Consider the following 21,385-nt stretch of genomic DNA (forward strand, 5'->3'; position numbering starts at 1 on the left):
GGAGTCTTGCTCTGTCTCCCAGGCTGGCACACAGTGGTGTGATCTTGGCTCACTGCAACCTCCACCTCCCAGGTTCAAGCAATTCTCCTGCCTCAGCCTCCTGAGTAGCTGGGACTGCAGGCACGCATCACTGCTCCCGGCTAATTTTTTTGTGTTTTTAATGGAGACAGTGTTTCATCATGTTACCCAGGATGGTCTGTAATCTGCCTACTTTGGCCTCTCAAAGTGTTGGGATTACAGGTATGAGCCGTGGCACCTGGCCTGTTCTTTCTTTTCTGTCTTCTCTTTCTCCTGTCTCTCCATTAGTAATGCTCTTCATTACTGTCTGTAGATTAATACTCACATCCATGTGTATACTGTGTTTTATAAAGAATTTTACTATTCACCCTGAAGCTTTGGTACCTGCCAGAGATGTGAGTTGCTGCTGACTCATGATGACTGTATCGGGGCAAGTGTGTTTCTCCCGCAGCGACGGTTCACGCCTCCTGAATCAGGTGCTGGCCTTTGCCAGGTCGGCAACCACTGCCCAGGCAAGGACTTTATCAGAGGCAGATGTTGAAGGCAGTGGGTGACCGTGAGTAGTGAGTGCACCCAGGGCGGGCTCTGAGGTTGTCAGATCTTCCTGACCTCTGTTTTAAGTGAAAAAAAGTGAGACATAAGCCAAAACTATAAAGTCAGGACACCAAGATATTGCAGTTTGTCCATACTCCTTTTTCCAGCATAATACTCTACTTCCTGTCTCACTGCTCAGTTCTTTTCCTTTTTTTTTTTAGAAGGAGTTTCACTCTTGTCACCAGGCTAGAGTGGTGAAGTGGTGTGATCTTGGCTCATTGTAACTTCCCTCTCCTGGGTTCAAGTGATTCCCCCACCTCAGCGTCCCCAGTAGCTGGGATTACAGGAACCCGCCACCACGCCCGGCTAATTTTTATTTATTATTTACATTTTGAGATGGAGTTTCACTCTTGCTGCTCAGACCAGAGTGCAATGGCATGGTTTTGGCTCACTGCAACCTCCCCTTCCTGGGTTCAAGTGATTCTCCCACCTCAGCCTCCCAAGTAGGTGGGATTACAGGCACCCACCATCATGCCTGGCTAATTTATATATTTTTAGTAGAGACAGAGTTTCACTGTATTGGCCAGGCTGGTCTTGAACTCCTGACCTCAGGTGATCCATACCTAGGCCTCCCAAATTTTTATATTTTTAATAGAGATGGGGTTTTATCATATTAGCCAGGCTGGTCTGGAACTCCTGACTTCAGTTATTTTCTAAGTAAATTTCCAGCTTCTCAGGGTCAGGGATCACATCAACTACTCTCCTGTCCGTTCATTATAGAATGGTGCTTATCACATGGTATTTAACATACGAGTCACAGGCTGGGGTTGGTGTGGGCTTTGCAGCCAGCCACGTGGACTAGATTAACCACATTGTTCAGAGCAACCTGTCTTGGTTAACATTGATAACATCACGTGGAAGTAGGTATCAATAAAGGATAATTTATGAAGCACTGTGGACATTTTGCTGCACATATTTCTTAACTCTTTGTTGCTTAATGTACACACACACAAAAGTAGTCATGATATTTGTGCATTGTTAATGAAAGCTCTGACTGGCTGTAGATAAACATTTTGGAAGTAATTTTTAGGGTGGGAATACACTCACATACTTTTTTCTTAAGTCATTTAAAAATTCAAGGAATTAACAGCAAGACTTGGAGGTTTTTGTTTGTTTTTGAGACGGAGTCTCACTCTGTCGCTCAGGCTGGAGTGCAGTGGTGTGATCTCGGCTCACTGCAACCTCCACCTCCTGGATTCAAGCAATTCTCCTGCCTCAGCCTCCTGAGTAGCGGGAGTGTGCCACTGTACCCAGCTAATATTTTGTGTTTTTAGTAGAGATGGGGTTTCACTGTGTTAGCCAGGATGGTCTCGATCTTCTGACCTTGTGATTTGCCCACCTCAGCCTCCTCATGCCTGTTGGGATTACAGGCATGAGCCACTATGCCCAGCCGACTTGGAGGATTTAAGTAAAAGATCGGTGTTAGTAGCTATCACTTTTTAACTTGATTATACCTTTCTTTGAAATAAGATTTTAGGGGGCTACAGGTAGGTTGTAGTGGTATTATCTGCTTGTTCTAATTATTGATTTTTAAAAAATTCCTTTGGGTCTTTGTTTCCAGGTTGTTATATAACGTGGTGCCCGGACGGGGGCTCAGACTGAATCAGGCTGCTCGGGCTTGAAGCCTGGCTTCTCTTGGTAGCTCTGTGTCCTTGCTTAGGTAACTTCACCTCTCTGTGTCTTAATTTCCTCTCTGCAAGATGGATTCTACCTCACAGTCTGTGTAAGTGGAAGATGGCAATGCAGGGAGCCTGCCTGCCTTTACAACGTGTTGGCAGTTTCTGTCCACTTGATATTACAGACCGAGCATCTCTTATCCAAAATGCCTGGGACCAGACATGTCTCTGGCTTCATATTTTGGAATATTTGCAGGACAGTTGCCTGTTGAGCATCTGAAAACCCCAAAACCCAGAAGGCTCCAATGAGCATTCCCTGTGAACGTCTTATTGGCCCTCAAAAAGTTTCGGGTTTTGGGCTTGGGATTTTCGGAGTTGGGATGTCCAGTTTGTATATACAGAGCCTAGTGAGTCTCAGCACAGAGTGACTGCATCTTAGTAGGAGTGAGAACTGCTCCGGCTCTGGAGGGAATAAAGCTGATGAAACCCGGGTGGAGACAGGAAGTCGATGTAGACAGAATCTCTTTTACGATGTCATTTTGCTGAAAATAAGGTTCCCTGAAGAGAGATTGCCGCAGCTGCCTGTTAAGACAGTCCTCCAATAAAACGAATGGCATTTTACTTTTGATCAATATAAAACTACTTTAGGGCAAAAATAAAAATGGGTAGTGATGAATGTAGATGGGAATGACATTGCTGGCATTTATTAAAGGAGAGTAGTTTTTCTGTAGGCAATTTGACCAGACTCCAGTACTCTTAAATAAACAGTATTTCTTGAATGTGACAGGCATATTTGTAAATCCGCTAAGGACTTCGTAATATATCCTGATAACAGGAATAACATCATTCTTAATCCAATAATTGTGAAGCATGAATGATTCTCTAGAGCTTTGCAAAGGCCAGAATGTCTCTTTCAAACGACAGTGAATTTTCCATTATCTCTCAGTACCTAATCCGTTTGGCGAATCGTGTTCAGGAACCAGGAACTCTGTCGGCCCTTAACATTGAGAATGATTAGTTAGGTGTTTGTGTAAATGAATGCCTGCCCTCTGACTGCATTAACAGGCCAAAGTAAGTGGTCTATGGTGACTAGATTTGTTTTTCAATGAGGATAGCTGCATCTTTTCTCATATACTAATATGGGTGGACACTTACACCACAGAACTTAGCAGTACTGTCTGTTGGCTTATTTGGAAATTCACTGGTGTTGAATTCTTCAGTTATCATAAAAACTTGTTATTCCTTAGGAGTGTCAAATGACTTATTTTGCCTGTTAGATCATGTTTAAATGCTTCCATCTCATATCCAGAGCCCAGTCCCTCTGTATAAAGTCACTGTGCCACCTTCCCAGAATCTTTTGTCATTCTGAGTCACATGATTTTCATCTTCCAAATTAAGCTTTACCCCTATAAATCCTTTGACTACCGTGATCATAATGATACTTTGTTTTTACATGTAGAAGTAAAAGAATTTGTTCTGAAGTTTCTTCTCAGTCTGGATCTTCCATAGCTGTTCTTGCCTGTTTCTTCCTTCTCCCTTTGACACATGGAGGGTGTTGTGTGTATTCCATGCAATATCTGTTAGTCTCCTGTGCGGTGCCTCAGTAGTTTCTGATCATTGCTTATCGGATGACTGATAGAATTTAGGATTGGAATGGATGTCAAGAAATCATCAAGTTTTTGTCATCCCTTCAGTTTAATTCAATAAATGTTTATTGAAGCCTTTCTTGGATGAGCCATGTAGCATAAGTGAGAGAATTTGGCATTTACTGGAAAGTTCTGCACATACAACATGGCTATCTTTCATGTTTTTAAAAAGTCCTCCAATGCCCAGAAGTTTCAATGGCAAACCCCTTTAGAAAATATTGTCCTGCTCTTGCAGTAAAATGTTTCTGACATCGTCATTCATGAATAATATGAACATTAGAATAGCAGGTTTAGTCAAACTTTAATTGTTATGTCTTTATTCTAGAGTCTTCTCAATTCCCATTACGTTGACTTAGCTTTGAAACTGCTGGGATTTCTACATGGCCATAGAGGGATTTTTTGGGGGGGGCGGGGAGTGTTGATTAGAAAGTGATTTTCAGAAAGTGAAAGTGAGGGCTGAAAGATACAGGATCCAAATTTATTTCTGAAATACAGGGTTGAAGTTTAATAGGATAAGATATGAGGATATGTGAGGCCAGACTATAAATACTTGTGTTTGGATGCTGCGACTTCTCAGAATATCTGGCTTCCTTTTTTCAAGTATATGAAACAAGAGAGTTTAGGGGGCTTTATATAGTTTGAAAAGAAAAATAGATGCATTTCTGTGAGTAAGAAGTGTATTGACTGTAACTTATGAACTGTTTTTTACCCACAACACTTCTGACATCATGTGTGTGGGTTTTTCCACATCAGCCAGTTCTTCAGCTCTCTGGACAGCAGGTGAATATCCTGCAGTTTAATTCATTTCTGACGCTGTCTGAAAGCAGCGCAGACCCCACAAGTGAAGGATTCGGTACCACCAGATGCCTCCACATTGATGCCAATCACAAGTCCTGGGCTTCCTGTATTTGATGGCTATAAATTAGGGTTCCTCACACCTCGTCTTTGGATTTGGTAGTTGTCCAGAATGGCTCACAGAGCAGTTTCCTATTACCTGTTTATTGTAAAGGGTAACATACAGGATGCAAATGAACAGCCAGATGGAAGAGGTGCCCAGGGAGAGGGGTGGAAGGGGGCCCCAGGCACAGGAGCTTCCTGCCCTCTGGAGTTGGGGTGCCCCCACCTGCTGGCATGTGAAAGTATTCAACTGGAAAACCCCCAACTCTGTCATTTACGGTGTTCATGGAAGTTTCATTATGTAGGCACGATTGATTAAATCTTTGGCCATTGGTGATAAGCTCCATATCCAGCTCTTCTCCCCTCCCCAGTGTTTGCCGGGGTGGAAATGAACTTACAGCCCTCCCTAATCATGCCTTGGGCTTTCCAGACATGAGACCCCACCCTGAAGCTGTTTAGGGACCCACCAAGAAAGGACCCATTAGAACAAAAGAGCTCCTATCACCTGGGAAATCCCATAGGATTTAGGAGTCCTGTACCAGGGACAAAGACCCATATACATTTACCACATAGCTGAAACCAAGAGAAATAATTTAAGTTGTAGGACATCTGAGCCAAGACTGGCAGAGGGGAAACTAGTTCTAAAATTTCTGGAATAATGCTCACTGAGCATTATTCTTAAGCCAAGAACATTTTCATGTCATGTTATTTTTATTTTTATCCTCAATCCGACCATTCGTGGTTTTGATGTTTATATTCATTGTTATAGATGAGCAAAGATGCAGAGTTTAATGATGGACATTGGAGCACAGGACACTCAGGAGCAAAGGAAGAGATTGTGTGTTGTGTGCAGGAAGCAGAAGTGATCCTCTCTTAACCTAGAGATGTAATTAGATGCAGAGGACGCTGAAGTCATTACCAATAAGCATTTGCAATACAGTCTGCACCTCTGAATGGACAGGGTTATCTCAGGGACCCATTGCTGCCTGCTGTGTTTCCAAGGAGAAGCAACCACTGCCTGCTTTCTGCTAGATGACTGTGAACACAGGAAGTCGGCAGAGAGGGCAAGCCTCCTGGGGCCACAGAGTTTCCACATAGCACCAGGAGCTATGATTGACAGACCCTCCCAGAGGGCTTGGAGTATGGGATAAAGGATGGGTGTGGATTTGGCTCAAGACTCCAAGTCAGTGGTCAAGGTCAGACTGAGAGCCTGGGATGTAGAAAGGGCTTAGGGTTGTGGGTAAACCCTACTTAGAAAGCTGACTCTACTCAGAGAACGAAGGTTGGAGCAAGAGTTCTGTAGAGCAGAGAGAAGCACAGAATCTGGAATGGAGGGAATGAAGAGAGCCCCATGGCTGTCAGGATGCCCCTACAGCAGGGACTCCGAGGAGGGCGGTGGTGATAGAGGCAGCCTGTGAGAAGACCCATGCCTGCCCCCGCACACCAGACTTCAGGAATGCCTTGCCCTGTTTATTGTAAAGGGTACCATGTGGGATGCAATGAACAGTGGCTGTGGCTGGTGAGGGGCAGGCTGCAGGAGGAAGGGGGTACTGCACAGAGAGGGAGGCTCCTGAGAAACACTGACATTCACTGTTTATGTTTAACCATTATTTATAGTTATGAATGTGCTGGGAGTGACTGAGGGCACCTGTGAGTTAGTGACTGCTTAGACCACCTGTGAGTTGTCAAACAGTGTGATAGTGACTGCTCAGACTTGCTGAGTACATTCAGGCCGCGTTTTATTCTCTGATAATTTTATAATAATTCCCCTTTTCCAAAGACGAAAGTGGTTTGTACTTAAATGGGGAAGGATATTTACCTGCAGAAGCCATGACTGGGACTCAGTTTCCTGCTGATGGGTACTGGTGACATGGGTGCCTGACAGGAGCATTCACTTGTCATCTTTTTTTTAATGTTTAAATTTTTTTATTGGTACATAATAGATGTACATACTTTGGGGTACATGTGATTGTTTAATACATTCATATAATTTGTAAAGATCAAATCAGGGTAATTGCGATACTGAGTACCTAAAATATTTGTCTTTTCTTTATGCTAGAAACACACAAATTAACTTGGAATCTTTTAGTTCCAGTATCAGCGACTCAGTGTTGGTTTGGTTGTGATGTCTCCTCGCCTGTGGCTTCTAGCCCTGCCTGGGCATGACGGCTGGTGTGTGTTGATCCACATTCGCTCTCTGTACAGGAGCCTTCGATTCCTTTTCTTTCCTGATGTGCCTTCCCCCAGCCACCTTTAAAAATAAATGCTTTGAAATCAAAACCACAGTGAGATGCCCTCTCACACCAGTAAGGATGGCTGCTATTAAAAAGGCAAAAAGACAGCAGATGCCAAAGAGGCTATGGAGAACAGGGAACACTTACACACCGCTGGAGGGAATGTAAATTAGTTCACTCGCTGTGAAAGCAGTTCTGAGATTTCTCGAAGAACCTAAACAGCTACCATTTGACCCAACAGTCTCATCAGTGGTGGCATCCCCAAAGGAAAACAAATCATTCTATCAAAAATACACATGCACTCACATGTTCATTGCAGCGCTGTTGCAAAGACATGGAGTCAACCTAGGTGCCCAGCTATTTTGGAGGCTGAGACAGGAGAATCGCTTGAACCTGGGAGGCAAGGGTTGCAGTGAGCTGAGATTGCACCATTGCACTCTAGCCTGGGTAACAAGAGTGAAACTCCATCTCAAAAAAATAAAAAATAAATAAAAGCTAAAAATAAATAACTTAAATGCTTTGTTTGCAACATAAACCATGCAGATCATCACCTGTGCCTATTTCCTTGTGCTTTTCCTTATGCATATAACTTTCATAAAGTGTTGATTGTAAGTTCTTAAGGAATTTCTAAGTTTCTAAGTGTTTAAAGGGGCCATTTTCTTTGATTGGGTTTTGTCGTGTTGGACCGCATCCTTTCTTGTTCTGATTAATGTCTTCTTTGGACATGGCACTGCTTACTTCACCCAGACCCAGCACTCATCATGCATCCCCTCATACAGAGACCTTTGCAGACTGCCCTGGGGACATGAAAAATGAAAGCGTCCCTGTGGTTCTATAGGCGTTTACATTCTGTTACCTTGGCAACTGGGTGTCCTGGTGGAGAGCTGTATAAGTGGTTCTTCTAGTCTGATCTCCTGGTGGACACTGATGGTACTGACCAGCTTTGGGGGGCTGTGGGGGAACAGGCACTGCCCGACCGGGCTCTGTGCAGTCCTCAGAGTTGGATATAGAGAGACATCGTGGAAGTAATTAAAAACCCACTTCAGATTCACAGATAAAAGAAGGCAACAGGTCTCCAGATATTTTTGCACTTCACACCCAGTTGATGTATTTGGAAACCACAGGATTTATTTGCAGCTATTATTTCCTCAGGGACAGACTGGAAATAGATTTATTTATCCACTGCTGTTTATCCCGACTGTGAGTTACGAGGTGACTTCCATCTCTGCAAGATGAATGCTGGTATCCAGAGTCCAGCCAACCTCCTCTATTGCTGTGTAGCTGAAGTAGACATTGAAATGTGTTTTTTTTAAAAGGCAGGAAAGCCCCATCTTTCTCACATAAGGTTGCTGTGAGTGGGTCATAAAACTGCCAGATCCCTATTAGGAAGGGGGTGTTGCTCACCTTTATTGAGCAGGAGTCAGGTTCCGATTGTGGCACAGGTTTGGAGTCTTACCTGCAGGCATCTCTTAAGATCATGGAACCTTGAGTACCCCTACCCATCCTCACACTGGTAAGCTGTGTGCGAGCTTACTCCCAGTAACTGGTAAGCGTGTGCTCTTACACACGGAAGGTGAGGGCAGACCCTGGGTACAGGGTACTGACTGAAGCCCTGTGATGTGACTTCAGCAGTAAGAGTTTTCTGAAGACACCCTGCCATGTTAGGATGACGGACTGCTGCCCGTACTGTGCTGTGCTTCAGTTGATAGCACCTAGGAAGATCAAAGCCGTGTAATGTGAATTTTTGCTTAGTGTAAATTTAAGCATGGCCACGAAGCCTTGTGGCCTCTCCCTTGGAAAAGCAATATAGCCTGCGGAAAATAATTAGATCCGTGGTCTCTTGCAATAATTGGAAGTTTGAAACAGGGAGGGTGAATTGTTTCCGTCAGATTTCAGTTGCCCAATAAAATGCTCCTGGAGCGCATACGGACAGCGGCTGAGGTCATTTACAGAACCATGGCTTTCACTGTTTTCATCTTTCTCTCTGCAGGATCACGCAGATTTGCGAAGCCATTTCTTCACAGTTGGGATGAAGCTTGAGACAGTGAATATGAGTGAGCCCTTTTACATCTCTCCTGCGTCAGTGACTAAGGTGGGTTTTCCTCCCTCACTCTTCGACACAGCCCCTGGAGTGGATCAAGTTAAGTCTTTCCACTCAAAGACGACGAGATGAAATATGTTCATACAAGGCTATCAGCACTGCCAGGTGAAGCTAAGGAAGATTGCCGCCCCTCTGGTCCAGCACGGCTTTCAGCCCTTTTTATTACTGGTGGCACAGATACACCCCCTCTTATCACAGTTAGGGTGAATTTTCCTTGTCTTCTGCTAGTTGTCCACTGACAAGTTGCATGTCGTAATCATTACAAGGGTAATTTGTTATTCCTGCAGCGGTAGTAGTAAATATGAGCTGTTTATACTTGGAAAATACATGAAAATAGTGCAAAGCAAATTCTCATCTCCCATGTCTCAGCTTTTCTATGTTCTTTTTCTCATCTGCCCTCATTGACTAAAGGAAAACTCATGCCAGATTCAAAACTGAGTTACTTTTTAGCGTAAAGGCATTTTTATAATGATCTGTTAGTCTTTGAAGATGGTGATATCCTGGTGTGGCATGGTGGCTCACATCTGTAATCCCAGCACTTTGGGAGACCAAGGTGGAAGGATCACTTGAGCCCAGGAGTTCAAAACCAGCCTGGGTAACATAAGGGAAGACCCTGTCTCTACAAAACAATAAAGTCTTTTTAAAAAAGAGTATAATATCCATTCTCCATTAAAGAAATTTTAATGACATAACCTCTGGTAAAATCGAAATTGCTTGTTTCTACCTTAAGGATTCTCTTGTGAATGGTGGGGCAAACAGCATTTGTGACCAATGTGTGCTTTTGTGAATGGTCTTTTGTGTACTTCAGTAGGATAATTTAATTAAAGATTCAAAAGTCAATTCTATTTTAATTTCTTTTTCTTAAGGAAATGGGATTTTCTTTAAGGAAAATCACTTTTCATGCAGTGATTAGTGTTTTAATGTTATTTGAGTCATGAGTTTTTAAAAATTTACGATTTGCTAACACTTGAGAAATTTAGTAGTGATAGTGTATTACAGAATATGGAAATTGGTTATAAGAATGAAATGCTTTCTAAATGTTTTTTCTTTAGTGGTCATAAATTATTTTTATAACCATTAAAGTATTTTTTTTTAAGGATAACTTTAAGGGCTAGGCACGATGGCTCATTCCTGTAATCCTGGCACTTTGGGAGGCTGAGGTGGGAGGATCACTTGAGGTCAGGAGTTTGAGACCAGCCTGGCCAACATGATGAAAACCTGTCTCTGCTAAAAATGCAAAAATTTGCCAGGCATGGTGGTACATGCCTGTAATCCCAGCTACTGAGAGGCTGAGGCAGGAGAATTGCTTTAACCTGGGAGGCAGAGGTTGTAGTGAGCTGAGATCTTGCCACTGCACTCCAGCCTGGGCAGCAGAGCGAGACTCCATCTCAAAAAAAAAAAAAAAAAAAGAAGATAACTTTAAATATTTAAGGTACTTTATTTAAAGGAATATATATTGGCTTTTACTTTATAATCTGGAGGTCAAAAGTCATGTATTCCTGATTATCTAGCATCCATTAAAAACCTGTTTTTTGAAATGACCTTTGGGGTTCTTGACTGTGTATCTTGCTAGTTGTCGGATATTTTTCCAAAATGGACGCATGGTGCCCTGTTGAATCCTGGCCAGAATTCCCCTTTGTTCTGGCAGTGGGTGCTGCAGGCATGCCCGCTGCCCCTCTGTCTGCCACAGGGTCACCTCACCTGGTACTTATCAATTAAATTCAACAGAGTCGATGTGCATAGCCTCTCTCATGTTCTTATGCCTTTAAATAGCTATAATATGTAATGTTAGAATGTGTCTACTCATCAAAATCAGTTTCAACCCAAATGTCTTTATCCAGTTGGGTAGACTTCCAGTGATAGTTGGTTTTTCACAGTAAATAATTTTCTCTAAGTTAATCTTATTGTGGGGAGGGAGAAGGTATTTTTACTGACTTCTAAACTGTGTATTCCTTTTTATTTTGCTTTTTCTTACCCTTTGTAGCAAATATAAAATGAGTCATGCTGTTTCGTATACACTCCTTCTCTTATTGACCATGTATCGTATAATGCATGGACTGGGATCTGTGCATCTGTCTTTTAGAACCTAGGTAGACACCTCCCCAGGTTCTAGACTCATCTTCATGTAATGAGGTATCAGAATATTCTTAGTTTAGAAGATATTCATAATTAAATGTATTTCTCTAAATACGGGAAAGTATTTTGAAATATTACGCTTGAAAATGTAACTTCCTATGCTGTCCTTACTCATCACAATGATAATTTCATTTTTTTCCACCATGGGCCTTTACTTCGTGGCATAACTGTTGAAGATATATATAAATAATGTTTCCACAAACAGACAAGGATTCAGACAGGCACATAGTGGATCCAGTATTAAATGACGAACCTCCAGACATACAGCGGGGGTGTGTTTTTGGTGTTGAGATACTGGCAGATGGTGATGATGTCATCTGTGTAAGTAAGCGAAGTGTGTTGTATTGATTAGAAGGATACTGAATTAGAAGCCTTGGGTTCTGTTTCTATTTCTGCCAACTCTTTGCTGCGCAGTCTTGGACAAGCCAGTTAACTACTCTGGGCTTTAGTTCTGAGTCCTGTGGGTTCTGGACTGGATAGAGCACAAAACAGTGCTTCCGATCATTTAGGAACATGAGCCCTGATGGATTTGATGAAACTTACTAAACTTTTCCTTTGAAGTGTTCCCACGTGAGCATGAATCTTAATGGTTGTGGAAATTCTTAGTGCCCTTCTTTGCAAGATACTGTGGCTCCACCAAAACACATGCTGTTACGTATGTGTGTGAGTATGTGTATGTATGTGAGATAGACTAAATAACAGGTAATTTAACAGATATTTACTGAGCATTCATAGGCCCTATTCTGGACAATGTTCCCGTTGTGGAGCTTATATTTTAATGGAGGGAGACAGACTATAAACATAATTAATAAGTAAGTAAATACAGAGTGTTACATATTAAATGGGCTAAGGAGAAAAATGCACAGGGCAGGGATATTGGGGTTCTGGGACTGTGCCCCCAGTAGCAGTGAGGATTCCAGGAGGCTTCGATATTTGTTCCGCTCTTGGTCCGCACTGGCTTTGCATCCTGAGCCAAAGCGCCATGCTTCAGTTTTCAAGACTGTCCAATAGAGATGCCTGTGGCAGTCGGCAGGTGCCCAGAAGAGTGAAAGTGACAAAAGTTGAAGTATTTTCATAATCCTTTAATACAATCTTGCAGGTTTCAGGTGGAGGGAGAATGGGATTCTTAACAGGGTTCTTGGAGATTGACCTCACTGGGAAGGCCCCCATCTGATCCTTTGTTCCTTGAAGTTGACTTTCACAGGCAAACCTTTCAGGACACTATTTACCAAAACTGGCACAGAGAAGAACAGAAGTGAGTTTCCTCTCTTGCTTCAATTTGAACTAAATTGCTTCCAGAAAAAAAACTGAAGGAGCCAGGAATCATAGCTTCATAAAACTCTCAGGGTTTCCTAAGGAAGACTGGGTTATGTCTGTTGAGTTGGGATAGGGATCTTCTTTGCTGTCGTGTTTTGGATACTACATTATTTAAATACATCACGCTTTTCAGTGATGGTCCGTCTGAGTTTTGCCCTCTGCTTTGCTTATCTGCACACCTGGCTCTTATTTCTTCATTGATGTTTCTTCTTATACTCAGTGATCATTTATCCAGTTCCTACATACAAAGCATTTTATATGCATTTGGGGATACTTGTGTTCATAAAAAAGATATCATTGTCCTCTAATAACTTAATCTCTATTGCATTGGAAGACTATGTGTTATCAGTCCAGGAAGGAAGGACAGTTTTCAATACAGAAGTTGAAGTCTGAAATTTTAGGAGCACAGAGTGAGGGCTGTTTATTCCAACCATATCAGCAGCATTGAAATAGGAGACGCACCTTCAAAATGCAGTGTGTTTTGATAGCTTAAACATGGCACTGGGAGTGTTGTAGGGCTGTTTATTCCAACCAGGTCAGCAGCGTTGAAATAGGAGACACGCCTTGAAAATGCATTATGTTTTGATAGCTTAAGCATGGCACTGGGGCTGTTGTAGCCCATGAGGCTTAGTGTGAATGATTTCCTCTCTGGTTTTCTGAAGGATATGGTGTAGGATAAGGCTAGAAAGCTGCAAGCCAGACCTTGGAGATTCTTGAATGATCAGGTATAAAGAGTTTGGTGCTGGCTATGGACAGTGATAAACGGTTTCACTTTTCAGTTCCTGTCTTGGCTGTTGTCTAAGCTGGGGTTTGCCTGTCTGACTTCCTCCGTTCGTTTTTCTTCAAGCTATGGCCATTGGTTAATTATCTGAGTCTTTGATATTGCTCATTCTCATACTTCCATATATCCTATATTTATTTTTCCAATAATAGGACCATAGTGGTCAATTCTAACTTTTTATCAGCCGAATTAATTTAGCAACAGACATTGAATATGCCAGTTTGTATTCAAATCATTTTGATGAAATATGTTAATTGCCTTTGGAAGCTCTGCCAGTATTTTATACTAGCATATGTAACTCCTAAGAATTAACTTTTGGTTCCCCCCTGCTTTTTTTTTTTTCTTTTAGGTTTTTAACAATCACTTTTTTCAAGTGACTATTGATGACCTAAGACCTGAACCAAGTCAAGTTTCAGTGCTGTGCCATGCAGATTCTTTGGGGATTTTGCCAGTACAATGGTGCCTTAAAAATGGAGTCAGCCTCACTCCTCCCAAAGGTTTGTATTCCGTGAAGGCATGCAGGGTCTGGGTGATTCAGGAGGGCGTCTTATTGTCATTGAAGTAATTCCTGTGTTAATCTGGGGAGGCTGGTTTTGTAAAGGGTTTAGACATAGTGGACATAGGGTGTTAATCTGGGGAGGCTGGTTTTGTAAAGGGTTTAGACATAGCGGAAATAGGATGTTCTTCAGCTTGACACAGGTGTCAGTTATACCTCCATCCCTCGGCTGGGAGGGCGGCCTTGGGCTTCTCACTTCTGTCCACGGGAGTTTCCCTATTAGTTACTGCAGTATTGGCAGCTATGCTGCTATTGTTCAGGCATAGAGGGTGCAGCATTGCTGACTGACTGAGGTCAAACACTCGAAAGTGTCTAAGAAGTGGTTTTACAAATGTAGCACAATGTTAGGGAAGCATTCCTTTAGAGTTTTTATTTCCAGTAAGCAAAGCTTTCCCCAGAGTCAATTTGCTTTCAGATATCCAAAAATTAGATGCTATAATACTTTAAAATAATTACGTTGGGAGCCAGGATGGATTAAAGTAATTTTAAATTGGGTTTCAAGAACCGCATTGTGAGTGAGTGCTACTCTTAAGAGTCAACCAATGTGGTTTGTTGTGCCCTAAAAGCTTATGGTTTATTCAGGAAGAAAGCAGTAAGATGAGAGGTGAGGGCCGGGCGTGGTGGCTCACACCTGTAATCTCAGCACTTTGGGAGGCCAAGGCGGGTGGATCATGAGGTCAGGAATTCGAGACCATCCTGGCCAACAGGTGAAACCCCATTTCTACTAAAAAAAAAAAATACAAAAATTAGCTGGCCGTGGTGGTGGGTGCCTATAATCCCAGCTACTCAGGAGGCTGAAACAGGAGAATCGCTTGAACACGGGAGGCAGAGGTTGCAGTGAGCTGAGATCGTGCAGCTGCATTCCAGCCTGGGCGACAGAGAGAGACTCAATCTCAAAAAAACAAAACAAAAAGAAAAAAGAAAAGAAGAAGATGAGAGGTGAGATTAAGAGAAGAATAATAAAGGTATAGCAAGAAGAGGCTGGGCACGGTGGCCCACGCCTGTAATCCCAGCACTTTGGGAGGCCAAGGCAGATGGATCTTGAGGTCAAGAATCAAGACCATCCTGGCCAACATGGTGAAACCTCATCTCTACTAAAAATACAAAAAATTAGCTGGGTGTGGTGGTGCGTGCCTCCAGTCCCAGCTACTTGGGAGGCTGAGGCAGGAGAATTGCTTGAAACCTGAAAACGGAAGTTGCAGTCAGCTGGGATTGCACCACTGCACTCCAGCCTGGCAATAGAGTGAGACTCTGTCTCGAAAAGAAAAAGAAAGTTAGAAAAAGATTAGAAAATTAAACTTATTGGGGAGGATTTTAACAGAAAACCTGAAATAATAAGGGGTTTTGTACTAACCTTTCCAGATTGTCGGGGATTGGATTGCTTGGGGCATTAACCTTACTGAGAAAATCATCCAGTTCCCACACTGGTTAAGTCGCACCTTGCCTGGTGGCCTCGTCGTACTATTTGCATCATTTAATGGTGCCGTGCCTGCTTACCTTTACTCTAACTGTATTCTGCTGGACCTTCATCTTCATTGTCCCCTGTATTTGTCCTTACAGAGGAGATGCTTTTGAATATTTCCATTTCAGCTGTTGACTGCTCAGGTTAAAGTTGTGTAGTCATGGAATTCGGCCTAATGGTATATGATGAACTTCCACAGAACTGTTATACTGTTTACCACTCACTGTTTTTAATGCCTAATTCATTCACTCTTCAAAGTGAACCATGAAGAATCTGAGTCACAGAAAGCTTGTATAACTTGCCCAAAGTCACTTGGATTGTAGGTCTCCAGGCAGAGCTTGGGTCCTGGGACTGTGTCCCCTGGTAGCAGTGAGGACTCCAGGAAGCCTTGGTGTTTGCTTCTCTGTTGGTACACACTGGCTTTGCATCCTGAGCCATGTCACCACTTCCTTTTTCAAGACTGTCCAGTGGAGACATCTGTGGGAGTCCTCAGGTGACCAGCAGAGTTAAAATGATAAAAGTCAAAGGATTCCCATCCCTCCAATATGGCCTTGCAGGAGTCATGTATTCAACCACCTATTGGTAGTGGGTGAGAAGTCCTTCCCTGCTGTGGAATTAGCTGCAGTAGAGTTTGAAAGCCCGGTGGGCCGTCTTCTTTTGCTTCCTTTGGACTTGTCTCATGGAAGTATATGTGGAGAATGGGTCCTGTGTCATTAAAGGAAAACTTTTTCTAGATATGTAAATGCTACTTGGTTAGACTTCTAATTCCTCCATAGTATTAGGATCTATTTACATTTAAGAATTTTTTTAATGGTTGGATATTTCCTCACAGAGTGAAAAAAAGGAAAAGTATTTCTATCAGCATTTTAGCTGCTTGATCACTCCATTATGGCAGAGGTTTCATAGTTGTCAATGTTTTCAGAATTTTAAAATACATTTTCTATGAATTACATAAAAAGATCATTGACATAGCTTAGAAGTTCACTAGGAAAATGGATGTGTCTATTTGGATACTTGAATTTTATGATATTAAGTGATATTAAGTAAAATTCTCATAAAATATGATACTAAGTAAAATTGTTTTACATTAATGTAATTGAACTCTTAAACATGCAATGAAAGGACTGTACAAAGATATAAAATTAAGTATTTTTATATTTTAAACTTTTTTATACTTAATATTTAGTTATGATGATCATTTCTTCTCTTTTATCTAAGTATTTGTGATATTTGGTGAGGTGGAATTATCTTCATGCATTCTTCCAAACCATTCCTTTCTCTTACTGAAAGCGAAATTGTCTTTCAAAAACTCAAAAGAATGTTTCTTCACGGATATTATATACAAATATGTACTGCACGTCAGTAGAATATTGAGTAATGGTGGCTAATACCTTCCAGTAAGAAACTATAACTCTTTTTAAACCATTAAAGCACTCAGTAAGTAGTAAATATCATTAGTTGAGTGTATTAGTCTGTTTTCATGCTGCTGATATAGTCGTACCTGAGACTGGGTAATTTATACAGGAGAAGGGGTTTAATGAATTACAGTTCCTTCTGGGTTAGCCTCAAAATCATGGTGGAAGGTGATGAGTTACATCTCATGTGGACAGCAGCAAGCAAAAAGAGAGCATATGCAGGGAAACTCCTGTTTTTAAAACCATCAGATCTTATGAGACTTACTCACTATTATGAGGACAGCATGGGAAAGACTTGTCCCATGATTCAATGACCTCCCACCAGGTTCCTTCCACGACATGTGGGAATTGTGGGAGTTACAATTCAAGGTGAGATTTTGGTAGAGACACAGCCAAATATTACTCAAGAATGTGGTAAATATCATTAGTTCAGGAATGTTTTCTTGAAATAGAATTTTTATTTGTAAACCAATAAGAAAAAGACAAGCAACTTACAGGGATATGGACAAGAAATAAGCTCAGAAGTGCACACAATATAAGAAACTCAATGACTCTTGGGCAAACTCGTCATAATAAGAGAAACACAAATGAAGAGAAATCCCACTGAAGTGGCATCTGCTTATCATATGAGATAGAAATCCAAAGGAGAAGGAACAGGAGAACCTCAGCTTAGTGAGAAGGTGGGGGAATAAAGATTTTCAGACATTGCCATTGAGAGTGCAGAAAAGTGCAAGTATGTGGAAGGCAATTTGGCAGATTTTGTTAAACTTTTAGATGCATTTTCCCAGTGACTCAGTAATTCCACTTCTGGGAATTTCTCCTTAAGTTATAATGTAGAGATCATCTGCATAAAAGTTTATTTTTTGCAGCATTATTTGTAATAGCCAAAGAGTGAAAAAATTCAAGTATTTATCAGTAGTATATTGGTTAAGTAGACTTTGGAGATCCATCTAATGAAATCTGTGCCACTGTCAAAAAGAATGAGGGAAGTCTCTGAACCGATGTGGAAGGCTCTCAGAGATACACAGTATCTCGATGGTACAGTAGGTATTGTATGACACCTGCTATGTTAGAGAAGAACCAAGACAGTATATGTTAGTGTTTGCTCATATTTCTGTAGTTACATAAGAAACTAATGAGAATAATTACTGGTGTTTGGGGTATGGGGGACAGCAGTAGGGAGCATGGCATAAGGGATGAAGGTAGACATGACATGTAACAATAATATTTTTATCTTTTTTTGATCTAAATAAAAGTACTATTCAAAAATAAACATATATTATTAAAAATGGAGGGTTTTTGTAAATGAAAAGGATCCTAAAGATGATTTCAACAACCTTACTTTTATACCTAGAGAAATGGAGGCTTGGTTGTGTTAAATGACTTTTCAAATCCTGGTGTAGAGGTGTTGTTTTAAAAACCCCAGCCTTAAGATTCCAAATCTAGTACTTTTTCTACACAGCCATATCCACACTTCACTGCTGTTCTGTCTTGCTGATATCTTGTTAACGTTCATCCTTTTTAGTAGTTCTAGAGAGTTTGGGGGGCCTAAAGCAACCTAACTCATGTCAGTAGACCATGGCTTTACATGATTCAAATGGTCAGTATGCCACAGCAGAGAATTACAATTTTGGTGAATAATTTTACAAGGGTCTGTGGTTATAAGACAGTCATAGCTTCATTCATGGACTGCCTTACTCTCTTGTGAGAGTGCAGTATATTTGTTTTTGTAATTAAACAATGAGCATTTAGAGGAGGTGGTGGTGGTGATTGTGGTAGTGACGTTTTACAGTTTCCTTTTGAGGTGGTTGGTTGCACATCATCTTAATCTCAACAGCAGGATTGAGAGTCATGCTATAGAGATGTTTCAAAAACTGTTCTTCACTTTATGAGTGTATGCAATTAGAAGCTTTTAAAAAAAAATAAAAGGTTGTTGTGTTTAAATTAAATTCTTAGGTTTACACGTAGAATATGTTGGATTTATTATATGTATTGCCAAGTGATTTCAGATGTTTTCCTGTGTGTGTGTTTTCTATGAATGGATTGCCTTGTCCAGATTTCTGTTAAAAGCATGAATGCTGCTTACAGTTACAATATGTTGCTCAATTCCAAAAAGAGGCTGAGAAGCAGCTGATGAAATGAAAAAAAGACTGAAAGACTTCTGGTGGTGTAGGAAAGAGATATGCAAGGAACACAGATATTTTATTACATTGTTTCAACTCTGTTCCTACTTAAAAAAAAAAATGTGTCCTCACACCTTAGGGACAAGTGAGCTGGAGTGGATAGGAATTTTTCAGTGTGACTTTCTATGTAGTAAGCATTTTCCTGGTAAGCAAAAGGTAGCACCTTGGAGATTTTACCCAATTAGTTTAAACCCAATAAACAGCAAGTCAATTTCATAGGCACTGTGAAAAGTGATCAGCAGGTAAGTAGATCACCTAAGCCAAAATGTGTATGGGTCATCAGCCATGACTTGCTATTTTAAAATTATTTCATTAACTTTTCTGTTGTAACATCAAAGATTAGTTGTAGAATTAGTAGAGAAAAGGTTCCACCCAGGAACTTTTGAAGAAAATGTTCAGCCTTTAAATTTCTGCTGTAAAAGATGTGAGCAAAGGCTGAAGCAATTGGTTTGTATTAGCACTTTGAATTGCCTCTGTTAGGCTGACCATTTAATAGACACATAAACTGTTAATACAATTTAGGAAGTAAAGATGCATTTTAAGTATCATTGAGACACAAAGCAGAGAACCCTAAGTGGTATTCTCTTTTCCTAAAGAAAAATCTCAGATACTGACTGATGAGCTTAATCCATTTGGTCACTCATGTTTCAGACATACCAAAGGGAGCAGAAAATAACATATAAGACAGACACTCAGGGCCCTACCACCTTGCTTCAACAGATGCTAACATTCTGCCTTGTTTGATTCGCGTTTTTCAACAGTGAAATATGAAACATGAAAGCATTATGGGCACAATGAAGATCGAGTCATCCTTAAGTCCTCTATTTCTCGCACCCCATACCTCACCCATCAGGGACTCCTGTCTGCATTTTCAGAACCTCACCGCTTCTCCTCATGACCACCTGTCTCGGGCCACCAGTGAGTCTCACCTAGTTCCTATAGTGGCCCCTCATGTTACTCAGGGGACTCTCACCACTGTTATCAGATTGATCATGTTAGAACATAAACCACAGGTCCCTTCTCTGTTCAGACTGTCCAGCACCTTCTACCTCACTCAGTGTCCACATCAAGACTGTGGCAACAGCCTACAGCTCCCAGCCATGCCGACTTTCACTGCCCTGTCCCGCCTCCTCTCCTAACCCCCACTCAGTCTGCTCCACTCACCGTCATCTCCTTGATGTGGCACCTGCTGTTCCTTCTGCGCAGATGCCCTTCACCTGCTTCAGCCTTGGCTCAAGTGCTACCTGCTTGACGTCATCTTTCTGGGCTTCCCTGTTCAGTACCAATAGCAAACCGCCACCCCCAACATTTGCATCTCCTTCCCTGCAGTATATCACAGACCTTATCATGCAGTACACGAATAAGTAATAATATACCTCTCGTTTATCTGTTTTTCATTCATCTCCCCACTAAAATGAAAGATCCAGAATAGCAAGGGTGTTTGTCAGTCACTCATCACTCATCCTCAGTAGCTAGAACGGTGGGTGGCACTTGGGTAGGTGTTTGCTGAAGTTGAATGAACTGAAGCCCTCTCCCCATTCTCTTCTACCCCTAGCTCTTCTCCCCTCATCCTCCACAAGGTGAGCATCCCCCTAAAGATTACATGCTTTTACGACATGACTGTGTAGGCGTCTCTGTTTATGCGTTACCAGTATCACTGTTTTTATTACAGTCAAATTAAAATATCTAACTATAGACATATATAATGTGCTATGCATATCTTTATGTAACTTTTTATTTATTAACATTTTTTCAGATTCTTTTCCATGTTGGGGCATGGAGATTATTCATTTTGCTTGCTTTATGAATATACTGTAATATTTGAAAATCCCATTTACTATTGGTAAACATGGAAGGGATTTCCAGTTTTCCCTATTGCAAATGATCCTCAAATCTACATCCAATGTCCCCAAGTGTGAGAGGTGTTTTCAGGGGACATCTCTGAAATTCCATAGATAGTACCAAATACTCTCTATGATGTGTCAGTTTACGTTTCTAACATGGTGTTTGAGCATTCCCATTTTGTGTTACCCTCACTGTTTTGTGATATTCCCAGGGTTAAGCATGGCCCCTCTGAGGGGAGTGAAGGGGATCTTCTTGTTTCACTGGGTGGTCCTGATCACTAGGATGGTTGAGCATTGCATCCTATGCTTATTGGCCATTTGTGGTTTTCTTCTTTAACCCATTTTCTGTTGATTGTAGAACTAGTTCATAGATTCTAAAATGAATCCTTTCTCAGCAGTGCACTTCACACACATGTAATAACCTAGTCTGGCTTGTTTCTTTGCTTTTTAATGATTTTTTATGGCATATTAAAGTAGTAAATTATAATGTAGTCAAGTAGCCATCTTTCCCTGAATCCATTGTTTATATATCTTTAGAATTCCTTCCTACTGATGTGTTTTCTTTGAAACTCTTGCAGTTTTACT

At 41.3% G+C, this 21,385-nt stretch overlaps 1 protein-coding gene across 7 annotated transcripts in view; it reads left to right on the forward strand.

Moving 5' to 3' along the window:
- SFMBT2 (Scm like with four mbt domains 2) overlaps positions 1-21,385 on the forward strand; it is a 245,501-nt gene that overhangs the window by 146,386 nt on the left and 77,730 nt on the right. For all 7 annotated transcript variants that reach the window (XM_017521225.2, XM_017521235.2, XM_017521222.2 and 4 more), the window contains 2 exons: positions 8,996-9,097; positions 13,690-13,837. In XM_017521225.2, coding sequence (XP_017376714.1) covers positions 8,996-9,097; positions 13,690-13,837 — 250 coding nt within the window. The remainder of the gene's footprint in view (positions 1-8,995; positions 9,098-13,689; positions 13,838-21,385) is intronic.

Source organism: Cebus imitator, unplaced genomic scaffold (genome assembly GCF_001604975.1).
Source record: "Cebus imitator isolate Cc_AM_T3 unplaced genomic scaffold, Cebus_imitator-1.0 Scaffold20, whole genome shotgun sequence".
NCBI classification, from domain to species: domain Eukaryota; kingdom Metazoa; phylum Chordata; class Mammalia; order Primates; family Cebidae; genus Cebus; species Cebus imitator.